Here is a 14,690-nt window from a genome sequence, read left to right on the forward strand (position 1 = left end):
GGATAGACAGGAAATCCCTGGTGGAGCTGGGCTCGGTGTTCTTGCCTTGGCAGAGCAGTCAGTGTTGCTGGTGGTTGTTCTACAGGGAGTAAATTGCTAGTAAGGACTGGTGTGGCTTCTTTGGGCTGGAAAAATCAGTCCTCCTTCACTGCCCAGCCTCAAAAATCACAACCAAATGCTGTGCTGGCATCAAATGGATGAATTCTCTTCCTTTCCTGGCTTTCTGCTTTCCAGCAGGGAATTTCCCAGTGCTGTTTCATTGGGATGGAGGGAGGGATGTGGTGGGTGGGTGGTGTGGAGGTGTGGGGTCAGAGCAGCCCCCACAGCAGAACGTTCCCAAGGGTGGCTGCCAGCACGGGCACAAGGCAGGAGGAGAGCCTGGATCCTGCTCCTGGAGAGAGAACACAGGGAGTGGGATTCTCCAGGTGCACAGCACACACGAGCTGGCAGAGCCACGTCCTCAGCACTGAATCCAGCCAGGAACAAGGGGATCAGCCAAATTTGTCCTCACCATCATTCCCAAGCCTTTCCCAGCTCCAAACGTTCCCACCTTACCAGGCTCAGGCTGCAGGTTGATGTGTCCATTGGATGTTGGTCGTGGTGACTCCGGAACACCTCCAGGTGTTGGTTTGGTGGTGGAAGAAGGGCTGGGAAATCGCGGAGGGGAGCTGGTCTGGCACGGTGGGGTGGTGGGCTTGGCCGTGGAGGAGCCAAGGCTTGTTTGGGTGGAGGTGGTGGAGCTGGGAATGGGGGTGGGCTTGTGGGGAGAGGGGGTCGTGTGTGGGGCTGTGGTGGCAGCTGGGACAGAGGTGGAGTGAGGGACAGGGGTGGCAGTGGGAGCAGAGGAGGAGCTGGGGACAGGGGTGACAGTGGGAGCAGAGGAGGGGTTGGGGACAGGGGTGACAGTGCTGTGGGTGGCAGTGGGAGCAGAGGAGGGGTTGGGGACAGGGGTGACAGTGCTGTGGGTGGCAGTGGGAGCAGAGGAGGAGTGAGGGACAGGGGGGACAGTGGGAGAAGAGGAGGGGTTGGGGACAGGGGTGACAGTGCTGTGGGTGGCAGTGGGAGCAGAGGAGGGGTTGGGGACAGGGGTGACAGTGGGAGCAGAGGAGGGGTTGGGGACAGGGGTGACAGTGCTGTGGGTGGCAGTGGGAGCAGAGGAGGAGTGAGGGACAGGGGGGACAGTGGGAGAAGAGGAGGGGTTGGGGACAGGGGTGACAGTGCTGTGGGTGGCAGTGGGAGCAGAGGAGGGGTTGGGGACAGGGGTGACAGTGGGAGCAGAGGAGGGGTTGGGGACAGGGGTGACAGTGCTGTGGGTGGCAGTGGGAGCAGAGGAGGAGTGAGGGACAGGGGGGACAGTGGGAGAAGAGGAGGGGTTGGGGACAGGGGTGACAGTGCTGTGGGTGGCAGTGGGAACAGAGGAGGGGTTGGGGACAGGGGTGACAGTGGGAGCAGAAGAGGAGTGAGGGACAGGGGTGACGGTGGGAGCAGAGGAGGAGTGAGGGACAGGGGTGACGGTGGGAGCAGAGGAGGAGTGAGGGACAGGGGTGGCAGTGGGAGCAGAGGAGGGGTTGGGGACAGGGGTGACAGTGCTGTGGGTGGTGCCAGCCGGGTTAATGCCAACACCAGCGCTGGTGGTGGCCCTGGAGGTGACAGCAGGGACTGGGGCGGCGCTGGGGCTGCTGGGGGCCAGGAGAGTGGTGAGGAGGGTGACAGCAGGGGAGGTGGCTCTGTCCGGGGTGGGAGCCTGGTGGGTGGAGCAGGGGGCCCTGGTGGTCAGAGCGGGACGGGCAGTGGGGGTGGCAGTGGGGACAGTGGGACCCCCCGTGTATGTGGGGGTGTCTGGGGGGGGTGGGCTCAGAGTGCTCGGGGTGGGGGTCCTCTGGGGGACTGTGCTTGGCTGAGGGGCCGAGTGGCTGGTGATGGCAGTGGGGGTGGGGACAGTGACACTGGCTGAGGTGCTGGGGTGAGGAGAGGTGGTGACAGTGGTCGTGGAGGTGATGCTGGCCGGGGTGGTGGGGCAAGCAGGGCTGGCAGTTCCCGTGGGCTCCTGCAGCCCTCCCTGCAGGCCGATGCCCAGCACGCAGTCCAGCTCCCGCTGGGATTGTATCTTCACCCAGCTCACCACCAAGGGTTTGTTTTCAGCTTCCTTCAGCTCAGGGAGATTTTTCCCGAGCAAATTTTTCACGTCGGTGACGCTGAGTTTCTGCAACACACACAACAGCCCCTTCCCTCACCCTCACAGCCCCAAGTGCTTTGCTAACGGGGCTGCAGAGCAGCTAAAACTTCCTAAAGAAAATTTATAAAGGGGAGAAAGTGGAGAATTGGTGATTTGATGGGGCTCTGGTCTTGGATCTCCCCACTCAGACCTCAGCCAGCCCTGCCCTTCAGTGGGGAAAGGGACAGCACCATCCCGGGGCTCTACCTGCACTTCCTTGGGATTTAGGGTGAGGAAGGTGTCCAGTTTCATGTTTATGTCCACACCAGTATTAGCCAAGTTCTTCAGATCCTCTGCTGGAGCTCCACCTTAAAGAGAGCATAGGGGACACCTGGAGATGTGCAAACTCTTCCAGCACTTCTGGGGAGGATTTGGAGAGGTTCTGGAGACTGTCAGACCTGTCTGTGGCTGAGAAGAAACCCCAAACGTGGTGGTGGGAGGGAGGGTGGAGGGGAAGCACCTACCCAGGTATGGCTGGATCAGGCAGTAGTAGGGCCTGGGGCTGCTGGCCAGGCCAGCAAAGGCCTCCCGGGCCTTTCTGTAGAACTGCTCCTTCTTGGTTTGGGAGCACAGAGAAATGTTTAACTGCCCAGCGGTCCTGGAAGGGAGGAGCACAGGTCAGCAGCACCCCAAATTGCAGATAAAAGTGTTCTGGTGGCTGGGAGGGACGAGTGGGTTGTCCCTCCTCATGGTCCTGGTGCTCAGGTGGGGTCTGGGATTGGAACACAGCAATCCCACAGTGCTGCCTGGGAGCAGGGAGATCCACACAGAGCTGGGGCTCTTCCATCCCAGCACCCACCTCCCCGGGGCCCCTCAGGGCTGGCCAGCATCCCTGAAAAGCGGCTCACCGGATGGCTTCAGCGGGGATCTGCTGGATCTGCTCCTCCTGCAGGTTGCACAGGCGTTTGCCTCCGATTTGCTGGAGCAGGGGCCCGGTCAGGGAGCCCCCCAGGGCCAGGAACCTGCTGAGCAGCTGCTGCACCTGAGGGGCACAGGGCACGTGGGGGATACGGGCAGGGAAGGGAGATGCTCCTGGTAAGCATGGGAGTGCCACCAACCCCCAAAAACCCCACAACGCCTTCACCCTGAGCCGGGCTGGGGCACAGGTGAGCCCAGTTTGTGTTCCCCAGCACCCATTCCCTCCTGCTGCTGCCATGGATTTACCTGGGAATCCGTCCACCATCCTCCCGAGGGGTTGAGCAGGGCTGAGAGGGTGTCAGGGTGTCTCAGCGTCCACTGGCTGATCTCCTGCTCCGTGTACAGGCGGGACAGCGGCCCCAGGCGCTGCAGCTGCTCCTCTGGGATCCCCCACGGGAAAAACTGTGGGGCCCGGCCCGTGGGGCAGGAAAGAGGGTGAGGGAAGGGAAAATAGGGCAGGAATGGGTGTAGAGGACCCTCTCGGGCACCTTCATCCCTGTGTTCACTGATCCCTGTTCCCACAGTGCATCCTGCCCCTCCTGGATTGTGCCCGTGCTGCTGGGGGGCTCCTGCCCCGTGTCACCCCTTACCTGGTCCACCTTTTTTTTCAGGATCTCGAACGACTCTGCGGTGACTGGCTGTTCCAGCACAGCCTCCAGGTTTTTTATTAAGAAATCACCACTCAGGCGCAGGTTGAGCTGCTCAGGGGTGAGGTAGGGGATGCAGTCAACAGTGATGGGCTCAGACAGGCAGGCTAAGGGCAAGGAACTGTATCAGACAGAGGGTGTGTGTGCTGTGTGTCCCCTTCCCACCTGGCCCTGGGCTCAGAGCCCCTTGGAAGAGCCCTGGTGAAGCACAGGGAATCACAAAAACGTGGCTCAACCCACCGTGGATCCTCCTCCCATCCCCTGTTCCCCAGCCCATGGAGGTGCCTCATTTGCTCTCATTCCTTAAAGTTATTCCTGAAGAACCTGGTGATGTTTTGCAGCCCACTTGTGCTTATTAAAAGCAACTAAAACCGCTCCGTGTCCCCTACACGAGCATCCTCTGATCCTGCAGCGTCCTGCCCTGGTGCTGGCCCTGCCTGGAGAGTGTCCCACTGTCCCAGCTCCTTCCCGAGTGCTGCCACCACATCCCTGCTCCCAGGTAAGAGCAACCCCCCCACCGTGCTATAAGGACACTTCCCCACTTCCCCAGTTTATGGGAACCCCAGATTTCTGCCTGGTCCCTCTGGGAGCCCCCAGATGCCAACCAGCTCCAGGGCATTTTCCCTTCCCAGAGCTCTGGACTGGCGAGAGTGAAGGGAAACACTCACGGTCCACAATCCGCTTCAGCCTGCGGTGCGAGGCAGCTGATGCTGCTGCAAAGGCCCCGAGGAGGATCAGGGATTTCTCCCGCTGGGAATGTCCCTGGCTGCTGTAGGCGGCCACGATGCTCCTCCTGAAATCCTCCCGCGCTGCCTGCAGGGGCACAGGGTGCTGGGACCGGGGGGCAAAGGGACCAGGGACAGAGGGTGCTGGGTCCCCCAGCCTCGGAGCTGACCTGGCTGATGGACATCTCCCCCCGAAACCCCGAGGAGGGACCTTACCTCGGCCACCAAACTCAGCGTGGTCTGGTTCAACGCCAGCACGAGCGGCCCCAAATCTTGCAGAGTCCGTGAATCCCAGCTTGAAGGATCCCTGCGGCAGCAGGAGAAGGACCAGCTCAGCACCCGCGTGGATGCCCACTCCTCCAGGAGCAAGAAGGTTCCTCACCCGTACGCTGTGTCCCCCGTGAGGAGCAGGGCATTGAGGGCGTCCTGCTGTGCCCCCGTCAGCGCCGGGCAGAGCTTCAGGTTGTCCAGGATGGCGGGACCCGAGGCCGGGATGGTGGCCGGCTCCAGGTCACACACCAGCGCCCCGAGGCTGCCGAGCTGCTGCGGCTCCAGGCGCCTGCCCCGCACTCCCTGCGAGAGACCAGCCTCGTACCCCGCCAGGTGAGGGCTGGGGGTCCCTGGTCGCCCCCCGTGCCATCCCCACTCACCAGGCAGGTCAGTGCCCCACGGAGCAGCCGCGTTCTCCGGGATGAGCCCCGGGGCAGCAGATCCAGGTTCCCGCGGGATGCTCGCGCGTAAAATTCCCTGCAGGCGCCAGCGCGCACCTCGGACGGGCTGTGGGGATCAGGAGTGGTGGGGGGAGCGGGGTGAGGGATTTTGGTGGGTACGGGGGGTTTTAAACTCTTTCACTGAGCTGGGGGTCTCAGGCACAGGATGGTGTTGCCCAACCCCGTGGCTCCTGAGAGATGAGAGACAGCCGGGGGATCCACGGGGCTGGGAATGCTCTGTGCAGGTTGGAAGGTGCCCACAGCCATAGGTGGGTTCTCTGGGGCGTGCAGGAACCACGCCAGCGGGCGCTAGGTGCTGGGATTCCACCCCAAACCCACAGGATACCCCTGGATACTCACGGGAAGAAGAGCAGCAGGTCCGGTGGGAAGCTGCCGAAATCGGCCGTCAGGTTCTTGGCAGCGAGGAGCCGGGCCAGGCAGGAGAGCTGGGCACAGAGAGCGGGCTGGTCAATGCCAAGGCGGGGAGAGTCCCCCGGTATCCCCTGGCACCCCCCGGCTCCGTGGGGTTTGCAGCCCCCTCCTGCCCTGCCCACCTGGGCGCTGCTCAGCTCCCGTGGTTCGCTTTGCAATCCCCGGGCGAACGCGAGGATGTCGGCAGCGGGCGGGTCGCTGGTCGGGATGCACGGGAATTCCACCGGGAGCGAGGATGGGAAGCTGCGGGGATGGGAGGCTGCGGTTCAGCACCCGCCTGAGCTCCCCAAAATCCCCTGGACGGCAAATCCACTAGTTCCCCTGGGAAAGCCCTTTGCCCTGAGCAAGGCTGCGTGCGGTAAGTGGGAATAACGGGGGGTGTCATTACAATGTCCCCTAACATCAGTGCCTGGGTATTGCCGTCCCCACAGCCGGGTGGGTGTCCACCATATCCCGGGATCTGCGTGCGGGAGAAACAGCAGCGCCTGGATTTCAGCCGGGGGGAGGCTCCCGCTGCAGCCCCGTCAGGGAAGGAGAATTCTCGGTGTGTTTGTGTCTCAGCTGGAGCAAAACCCGCCGGAATCCCAGCGCGGAACCGGCTGCACAGGGCTGTAAATCCTCCCCGCCCCGGTGACCCGGCACAGCAGCAGATGTGGGGACAAACGCAAATTCACCCCGCCGGACCCACCGCCCCCCCACCAATCCTCAGAGACCCCGCCGGGGCTAGCACTTACCGGGGATGCTCAGCGTTGGCCAGGACGGCTCCAATGATCAGGGCAGCCTGGGGAGAGGATGGGGAATGCTCAGCCCCAGCAAGGAATGGGAAGAAGGGATTTGAGATGCAGGGAAGGGATCTGACCCGGCTGGAGCACTCAGTCTGCTGCCCGTGAGCCACAGACAGGAACTGCTGCAGCCTCTGGATTACATGTGGGGACAAAAGCCACCACAGCCACTCTCAGGAGTGGGGACGCTTTGGTGGGTCTGTCCCTGCTTCCCTGGAGCAGGTTTGGGAGCAGGGAAGGGAAGCTGCTGGGCAGTGGGTGAGGGATGGGACAAGGACAGGGCCACGCTCTGCACAGGGGGACAGTGGGAGGTGGTGGCTGTGCGTCCCTGGAGCTGAGCACTGGGGGAATGGTGGCAGCTCCAGCACCAGCTGTGGAGTTTTGGGAAAGCCCTGGCACGGCGGGAGCCAGCGGAGCCGGCAGGGACTCACCGCTGCGGCTTTCACCGGGTCTGTGGAAACACCTGCAAGGAAGCAGGAGCAGGTTAGGAAACATCCATGAATTATGTACAGCTGCTCGGGGTTGTTCCAAGCAGAGCCAGGTTTAAAGCCTGGGAAGAGCCTTTTCTTTGCTGATTTCATGTTTAGGAAATGCTGGGGATCACGGTGCAGAGAGCAGCCCCCAGCCCGAGCACACCGGCTCCCTCCAGGTGGGTATGGAAGACAAAAAGGGATAAATCTGTCCCTGGAAATCTGTGCAGGTCTGTCCCCGGGAAAAGCCTGTGGACGCTGAGGGGAGCAGGAGGCAGAGCGCTGGGAGTGCCGAACCGAGCAGGACTGGGACGAGGAGCAGCACAGCTGGAGCATCCCTGGTGCCAGGGACCAGGGGATGGGACTCACAGAGGCCGAGAGTGGGGGACAGGATGTGACTTACGGAGGCCGAGAGTGGCAGGTGCCAGGGCTGGGGCTGCCCACACCATGGTGCTGGTGCCGGGGCTTTGTCCTTGGAGCGGGTCTGGAGAGCCGTGTCCCACACTTGGAATCGTTGGAAGGTGCTGGAGGTCCTGGGGCTGATTCTGTCATCCGACCCTGGGGCCGGAGCTGTGGGGGTCAGGGGGTCTCAGTGTGCCCACCCAGACTCCGTGAGGCTGCACAGACCCCCAGCGACCCAGGGAGAGATTTTTAAATCCTATATAACAGAAAACAGGACTTCCCCTGCCCATTATTAAAAGAAATTCCACAATTGTCCCCTCTGACACCCAGTGAGGATGCAGGGACAGGGTCCCACTCCATCCCCCAGCTCCTCACCAGCACAGACTGGGAGAAACCCAGGGTAACCCAGTGAGGGAGCCCAGCAGGTGTTCCCCACCACTCCACACCCCTCAGGGGGATCCCCTGATAGAAAATCAATCCCTGCTCCCGCAATTCCTTCGGGGCTGCCCACAGCAATCCGTTATCGCTGTTTGAACTCAACACAAGCAATTTCCCCCCCATAATCTCATTCCCCCTCCTCTCGCCCCCCAAATCCTACCGTGGCGGTGCTGAGCCGTCCTCCTCCTCCTTGGCCAGGGGGTTTGGCTCTGTGATGGGAGGATTTGGCCGGGAAGGTGCTCCCGGGGCTGGGGCAGGGGCTGGGCAGCGTCGGGAGCACTCGGCACTTTATCTGTGCAGGGTGGGGATGTTGCTCCGCACGCGGGGTGTGACAGGGCAGTTTCTCAACTCTGTTTCGTCAGGCTCCTTTCCATCTCCCTGGTTTGGGTCTGGGGTTGTTTCCTACTCCTCGGTAAAAGAGGAACTCTGGGCTCAGGTGAACCCAAAGTGAACCCAGAAGGAGTTAAGCTCCTCTGGTTTGGGAGTTTCTGTGCTCCTGAGGGGGATAAAGGTGCTCCCGGTGAGGGGTGAACAGCTCTTTAGAGCCGTTTAGGGGTTTATTTTATAGGACAGCTGGGGTGCAGAACAGATGAGTGCTCAGTGATGGGCTCAGCATCCTCTGGGAGGTGCTTCCCTTGTGCCTCTCCTTTTCTCCTAGATCACAACCAATCCCATTCCCTTTTTTACAGCTTTTTCCCTGATCGTGCTCCAAAAAATGCTGTCCAGCACATGCCACGAAGAAGGAGTCCAACACCAAAGGAATCAAATCCTTCCCGAGGCTCGGGGATGACAGCCTGGGGGAGCTGTAAGCACAAACGTTATCTGAGCATTTATCCTAGGAAAAGGGAAGGGTGAGAGCAGGTGGCTGGGCTGGAGCAGGGCTGCACCTCCCTCTCGGCCAAGTTTGGGGGTCCCAGCCCTCACTGAGCTGCTGGCACAGTGCCAAGAGGGGTTTGTCACCCCCTGGAGCTCCAGGCTGCATCCTGTCCCCAGCCCTGTCCCCCCAACCGGTCCTGCAGCCTCAGGGCTGGGCCAACGCCCACGGGTGTTGCTGGTTTCTATTTTGGAAGGATTTGCTGTAAAAGTAGTTCCTCTTGGGGCAGTAAAATTACAGAAACTTGTTTGCTATGAGGCTGCTGGAGGGACACGGCCCCTGCCCCAGGCTGGCTGGACAGAGGTGACTGGAGCAGGAGGGCAGGGACACATCGGGGTCACCGCGTCCACTGTGTCCGTGTGGAGATCAAAACTGGCCCTGAAACCCCCTCAGGAGCTGCTACAGGAGGATCCTCCTTAAACTTGAACATGTGGAGGAGCATTTGCCCAAGGTCCCAGGTCACACTGGGCTCCAACTGCATCTCCCTGTGCCAGGTGGGCTGGGAAAGGTCCCTCCCCTCAACCAGCTGCTCCCTGCCCATGTCAGGTTCATAATCTTAAAAAAAAAAATCCCCCAATCTTAAAAAAATCTCCCTGTCCTAAAGAGTGCAAATAATTTCTTTGGGTCTTCAATCAGTTTTCCCACTGCTCCAACCTGAGGAATGACTGTGTCATATAGAAATAACAGAGACATGGAATGGTTTGGGTTGGCACGAACCTTAAAGCTCAGCCAGTTCCACTCCCTGCCATGGGCAGGGACACCTTCCACTATCCCAGGTTGCTCCAAGCCCGATCCAACCGGGCCTTGGACAATTCCAAGGATCCAGGGCAGTCACAGCTTCTCTGGGCACCCTGTGCCAGGGCCTCCCCACCCTCACAAGAAAGAATTCCTTTCCAGTATCCCATCTATCCCTGTCAGTTTGAAGTCATTCCCCTTTGTTCTGTCCCTCTATCCCTTTTCCCAAGTCCCTCTCCAGCTCTCCCGGAGCCCCTTTAGGCCCTGGAAGGGGTTCTGAGCTCTCCCTGGAGCATTCCCTTCTCCTGGCTGGACAATCCCAGCTCTCCCAGCCTGGTTCCAGTACAGAGGGGCTCTGGCCCTTGGAGCATCCCATCAATGGATCGTTCCTGGTGGCAGCTTTCCCTGTGCACCCCCTAAACCCCCTCAGCCCTGGGGCTGCTCCCCACCTCCTTGCCAGGCAGTATTCCCAAATCAAGAGCTTTTCTCCAGCTCTGCTCTTTGGTTTGGGACGATCCCAGCGGCTGAGGACAGGCAGGGACAGGACGGGGCAGTGACACCTGCCCCAGTTCCTCCATCAGCCCCGGCCATCTCTGTTACCAAACCCGGCAGGGCTCTGGAGCCGCTCATCGCGGCGGTTTCGGCCGGGGCAGTTCCAGCAGGGCGGGCAGGAATTCTGCCGCTCACACAACAGGTTGGCCGGGTCCGAGCGCCGGGGCCGCTCCCGCGGGGCCGGTCCGGGTTCATTCCTGGAAGCCCCCGGGAGCGCGGGACGGATCCAGAGACCGGAGAGCGAAGGGCAGAGACACGTTTAATACAGCAAATACACCAACACGGGAACTGCAGAGTGCACAGGACATCACAGCCATGCCACAACCCCGGGGCACGAGACGGGTCACAGCCCCGTGGGCAGGAGGGAGCAGGACGGGGACACGGCCCCGGAACGCAGCCGGGAAGGGCGCCTGGAAAACCTCCTCTGCCGGGTAAGGAAAGTTCCTATTTATCTGTGGTGCTGGGGAAAAGCAGCACACGAAGGGTAGCGTGGGGTGTGGGGGCTCCTCGGTGCAATCACAGGGTGGGCTCGAGGTGCCAGCCCCATCTACGTCCCCATGTCCCCACCCCTCATCCCGGCTGTGTTCCCAGCAGGGACCGCTCCCAGAGCGGGGCCTCCGGGAACGCTGAGTCCCTCCTGTGACGTGCAAATGTCCCCTGTCACTCTTCAGCACCTCCCGGGCGCATCACCCCGCGGTTCTTTGGCAAACACGTTCATTGTGCTCATTCCCAGCTGCGGGAGCCGCCCGCCCCGCCTGGCCACTCCTGGCATAGGGGACGGGCAGGGACGGGGCCTGGCAGCAAGGAGAAGGGGCTCCTGCTCCTTCAGCCCACCCCGAGCCCTCTGGCACCAGCTCAGAGCCCTCGGTGCCACCCAGTGCCCAGGCTGGCACCTCAGGCCATCCCCACCCTCCAGTGGTGGCACCAAGCCACAAAAGGAAGGGACACGCAGGACAGGTGATCCAATTCCCCCCGGGATTTTGGTGACTTGCAGGGTGTGTTCATCCACAAGGAGAGGCCTGTGACTTTTTATTCCCCCTCAGGGTGGGAATATCAGTTGTGTGAACCCCATCAGGTGCATTTTGTACGGGATGGGACTGGTGAGGTGACAATAACTCTGGGCACGTGCTGATGTGGTCCTTGAAACCTCTGGGCTGGGGCTGTGTGGCTCCAGCCCCTCTGTCCCTCCCCAGCTGTCCTGTTCTCCTCATTTCCATACATCCCCCAAGGGCTGCAGAGGATGAGCAGGATGGAAAGGGGAAAGCAAAGCAGGATGACCAGCAAAGCAAGGGCACTTCCAAAGAAATTTCTTGGCATCTGTCAAAGCTGAGCTCCTGCCTGCTCTTCCCATCAGTTCTCAGCCTTTCTTTCAGCTTTATCCTTTTCCTACTGCTCCAGAGCTTTCCCAGCTGCCCACCTGAAGGACCTGCCTCCAGGACCCTCTGGAAACCTGCCAGGCAGGAGCCACCCCACAGGACCAACACAGGACACTTATCCCTCCTCATGTGGGTGAGCAGAAAGGGACTCGTGTCCCCTGACCTGTCTCAGCAGGGATAAAAGCAGGAAAGGCAGTGCTAGTAGGAGGAATAATAAAATCCATTAAAAAAGCTTTGGGCTGCTGGCTCTCCGACCACAGAAGTACTAAAAATACCTCATTCCCGAGACCACCCGTATTTTACAAACCCTAAAAGACTAGATTCTCTTCCTAGAAAATTGAAAAAAGTTTAAAATCCATTGGTATCAACTCCTTCACCTTCCCCAAACCTTTAAAAAACCCCCAGATGGGCTGAGGGAGGGAGGGGGCGAGGGGCAGGGACCTCTCCATGCCCATCCCAGTCCAGTTTCACAGGACACCCTGGGACTATGGGGCTGCCAGTGTCCCCAGGCTGTGCTCCAGCCCCCAATCTCCCTCCTCCCACACGACACAGCAGCTGGAGGGAAGGGAGTGGGAATGGGGGACACAGACACCAGAGCTGCACCCAACACGTTCTCCCCTCCCTGTGCTGGGCTGCAATTCCACATCCAAGCACGGAGGGGTTGTGGGAACGTCCATGGCAAAGGCAGTGTCTGGCTGTGCCTGAGCCCCAGGACAGGCATGGAAAGCTTTGGGGTCACTCTAAGCTGGAATGTGACACTGACTGTGCTGCTGAGGCCCAGGACTGGGAAAGGCACATCCCGTGGCCGGATGGATGACAGATGTTACAAAATAACCCCACCTCAACCGCTCCTAAAATCTGCCTGATCCCAGCCCAGGAGCGAGGGAAGCCAAACAGGGAGTGCAGGTGTGGAGTCAGCGCTGGGCTCCGTGGGGACCCACTGGGACAAGGATGGAGCTGGAAGTGCAGGGATGTGCTTTGTGCTCACTCCGGAGCCCACTCAGCCAACCACTGCTCGCACCGCGCCCGCTGCTCCTCCGTCTCCTCCCTGCTGCCTTCACTCCCCGCTTCCTCCTCTCTGGCAGCACTCTCGGCTTCCCGGCCCTCCTCCTCCTCCTCCTTCTGCGTCCCCTTGTCCTTGAGCTCCTGGATGATGTCCTCCAGCTGCTGGGTGACATGCTGGGGCACCCAGTTGCTGTCCATGGCGTTGACGAAGGGGTCGGGCGTGCACACCTCGATCAGCTCCTTGCCGGTGGGAATGCGCAGGTAGTAGGCGTGGAGCATCATCCTGTAGGGATTGCTGTCCCGCCTCTGGCTGTAGGTGAAGTCCCCCACGATGGGGTGGCCAATGGCGCTGCAGTGAACCCGGAGCTGGTGAGTCCTCCCTGGAGGGAGAGTGGGAATCAAGGACAGGGAATCTCTGAATTCCTCCTTCAGGGTGCACCTAATGGCATTTGTCCCCTGAGGCAGAGAACCCTGAGCATGGTGGTTCTCAGCTTCCCTCATCCCTCTCCAGGCTCTGCTCTGTGCCAGAGCCACCCCTGTCCCCACCTGTCAGTGGCTGCAGCAGCACTTTGGTGACGGGGTCTCCGCTATAGGATCCGTGTTCCAGCACGATCAGCTCTGACTGGCACGGCTTGGGATTCTCACAGCCTGCAACGAGATCCAGAGGGTGTTTGTGATCCCCCAGCACATCCCAGGGGGTGTGGGCAGAGCAGGGAATGGGGCTGCTCACCCTCTGTCCCCTCGATGCACATCATGTGGGTCATGCCCTCCGTGGTGTTCTTCCCGATGGCGTAGCGGATCGTCATCCGGCTCTGGCTCACGTGGCCCCTCACCTGGGGGCAGGAACACGGTTTGAAACTGGGCCCTCACCCACCCCTCAATGACAGGAATCATGGAATCACAGAAGGGGTGGGGTTGGAAGGACCTTAAAGCCCACCCATTTCCCAAAACCCAAGTCCTTGTCAGGGACAGGGGCACCTTCCACTATCCCAGTGTGCTCCAAACCCCATCCAACTTGGCCTTGGACACTTCCAGGGATGGGGCAGCCACAGCTTCTCTGGGCATCCTGTGCCAGAATTCCTTCCTAATATCCAACCTAACCCTACCCTCTGGCAGTGGGAAGCCATTCCCTGTGTCCCGTCCCTCCATGCCCTTGTCCAAATCCCTCTCCAGCTCTCTTGGAGCCCCTTTAGGGCCCTGAAAAAGGGGCTGTAAGATCTCCCTGGATCCTTCTCTTCTCCAGCTGAACACCCTCACCTCCCCCCCATTTCCCTCACAGCAGAAGGCCAAGGCAGGCCGTGGCACGGAGGGCTCACCAAGGCCAGGTAGGCTTTGGTCACCAGGCGCTCCTTGAAGCACTTGTAGGCGCTCCCCGCCGCCGCTTTGTTGAGCGCCACACACAGGGCCCCGCTGGTGGAGAAATCCAGCTGGTGGCAGAACCTGGGAAGCACATGAGGGTTGAGGAGCATCCTGGGGATCTCAGGAGTGTCCCCAGCTGAGAGCAGAGCGGGGCTCGGTGCCCAGCTGCTCACCTGAAGCCGTAGTAGGTGTCGGGGTCGGCCAGCTCGGGGAAGCGGTGCTTGAGCTGGCTCTGCAGGGTCAGCGTCTCGTACCACATCTTGCTGTCGATGCGCAGGTCCCAGTGCTTGTTGACCACGATGAAGTCGGAGCTCTGGTACAGGATGGACAGGTTGTCGATGGTGCCCGGCTCCATGGCCAGTGCCCTGCGGGGGAGAGAGAGAGAGGAGGGGGGGATTGGGGTGAGTGGAGCGAGAGCTGCAGCTGTGGGGTGGGCACAGCAGTCCGGGAGAGACGGGACGGGCAGGGAGCAGGGCCTGGAGGACGGATATCGCAGTAGGGAATGGAGATGTACCGGTGCTGCTGAGGTACCAGGGTCACCCTGCAACCCCGCTGTCACCCTGCCCGTGTCCCCCAGCCTCACCGGTGTCACACCACGTGGATGCAGGTCCCGCAGCGGTACGGATGCTACAGCAGCGCTACAGCCGCGGCCATCCCGGTGTCACACCGCACGGCTGCGCCACTGTTCCGCTGTCCCGGGACGCCCCGGCATCAGGCGTGGATGGCCCATCCCTGTCCCGCTGTCACGCGTGGAGGCCCCGCAGCCGCGCGGTGCCGGCTCTGCCCATCCCCACGGCGGCGATCGGCCTCGCCCCGCTCCCCGCTGCAGCCCAGCCGCGATCGCGGCGGCTCCGCTGGAGGGCACGGCACGGAGGGGACGCGGGGCGGGGACACGGGGCGGGGACACGCACGGCGGAGAGGACGCGGGACAGGGCAGAAGTGACCCGGGACAGGGCGGAGGGGACCCGGGACAGGGCGGAGCTGACCCCGGACCGCGCTGAGGGACCCGCGCAGCGCCCCCGCTGCCCCGGCCCCGCCCGCCCCCGCAGC

At 61.3% G+C, this 14,690-nt stretch overlaps 2 protein-coding genes across 2 annotated transcripts; both read right to left on the reverse strand.

Moving 5' to 3' along the window:
- Window positions 1–308: 308 nt before the first annotated feature.
- LOC138118933 (uncharacterized) lies at window positions 309–10,618 on the reverse strand. The gene is made up of 17 exons (XM_069030311.1): window positions 10,575–10,618; window positions 9,949–10,097; window positions 7,303–7,469; window positions 6,382–6,428; window positions 5,770–5,890; window positions 5,576–5,661; window positions 5,156–5,282; window positions 4,888–5,078; window positions 4,722–4,812; window positions 4,449–4,593; window positions 3,724–3,887; window positions 3,380–3,535; window positions 3,064–3,197; window positions 2,680–2,813; window positions 2,423–2,523; window positions 556–2,203; window positions 309–391 (listed from the first exon to the last, which is right to left on the reverse strand). Exons 1-17 carry the CDS (start codon window positions 10,616–10,618, stop codon window positions 309–311), a joined length of 3,588 nt encoding a protein of 1,195 aa, XP_068886412.1.
- On the reverse strand, window positions 10,152–14,652 carry RPUSD1 (RNA pseudouridine synthase domain containing 1). The gene is made up of 6 exons (XM_069030087.1): window positions 14,224–14,652; window positions 13,814–14,005; window positions 13,598–13,721; window positions 13,012–13,114; window positions 12,828–12,929; window positions 10,152–12,661 (listed from the first exon to the last, which is right to left on the reverse strand). Exons 2-6 carry the CDS (start codon window positions 13,993–13,995, stop codon window positions 12,261–12,263), a joined length of 912 nt encoding a protein of 303 aa, XP_068886188.1. The 5' UTR covers window positions 13,996–14,005; window positions 14,224–14,652; the 3' UTR covers window positions 10,152–12,260.
- Window positions 14,653–14,690: the final 38 nt, after the last annotated feature.

Source organism: Aphelocoma coerulescens, chromosome 14 (assembly GCF_041296385.1).
Source record: "Aphelocoma coerulescens isolate FSJ_1873_10779 chromosome 14, UR_Acoe_1.0, whole genome shotgun sequence".
NCBI classification, from domain to species: Eukaryota; Metazoa; Chordata; class Aves; order Passeriformes; family Corvidae; genus Aphelocoma; species Aphelocoma coerulescens.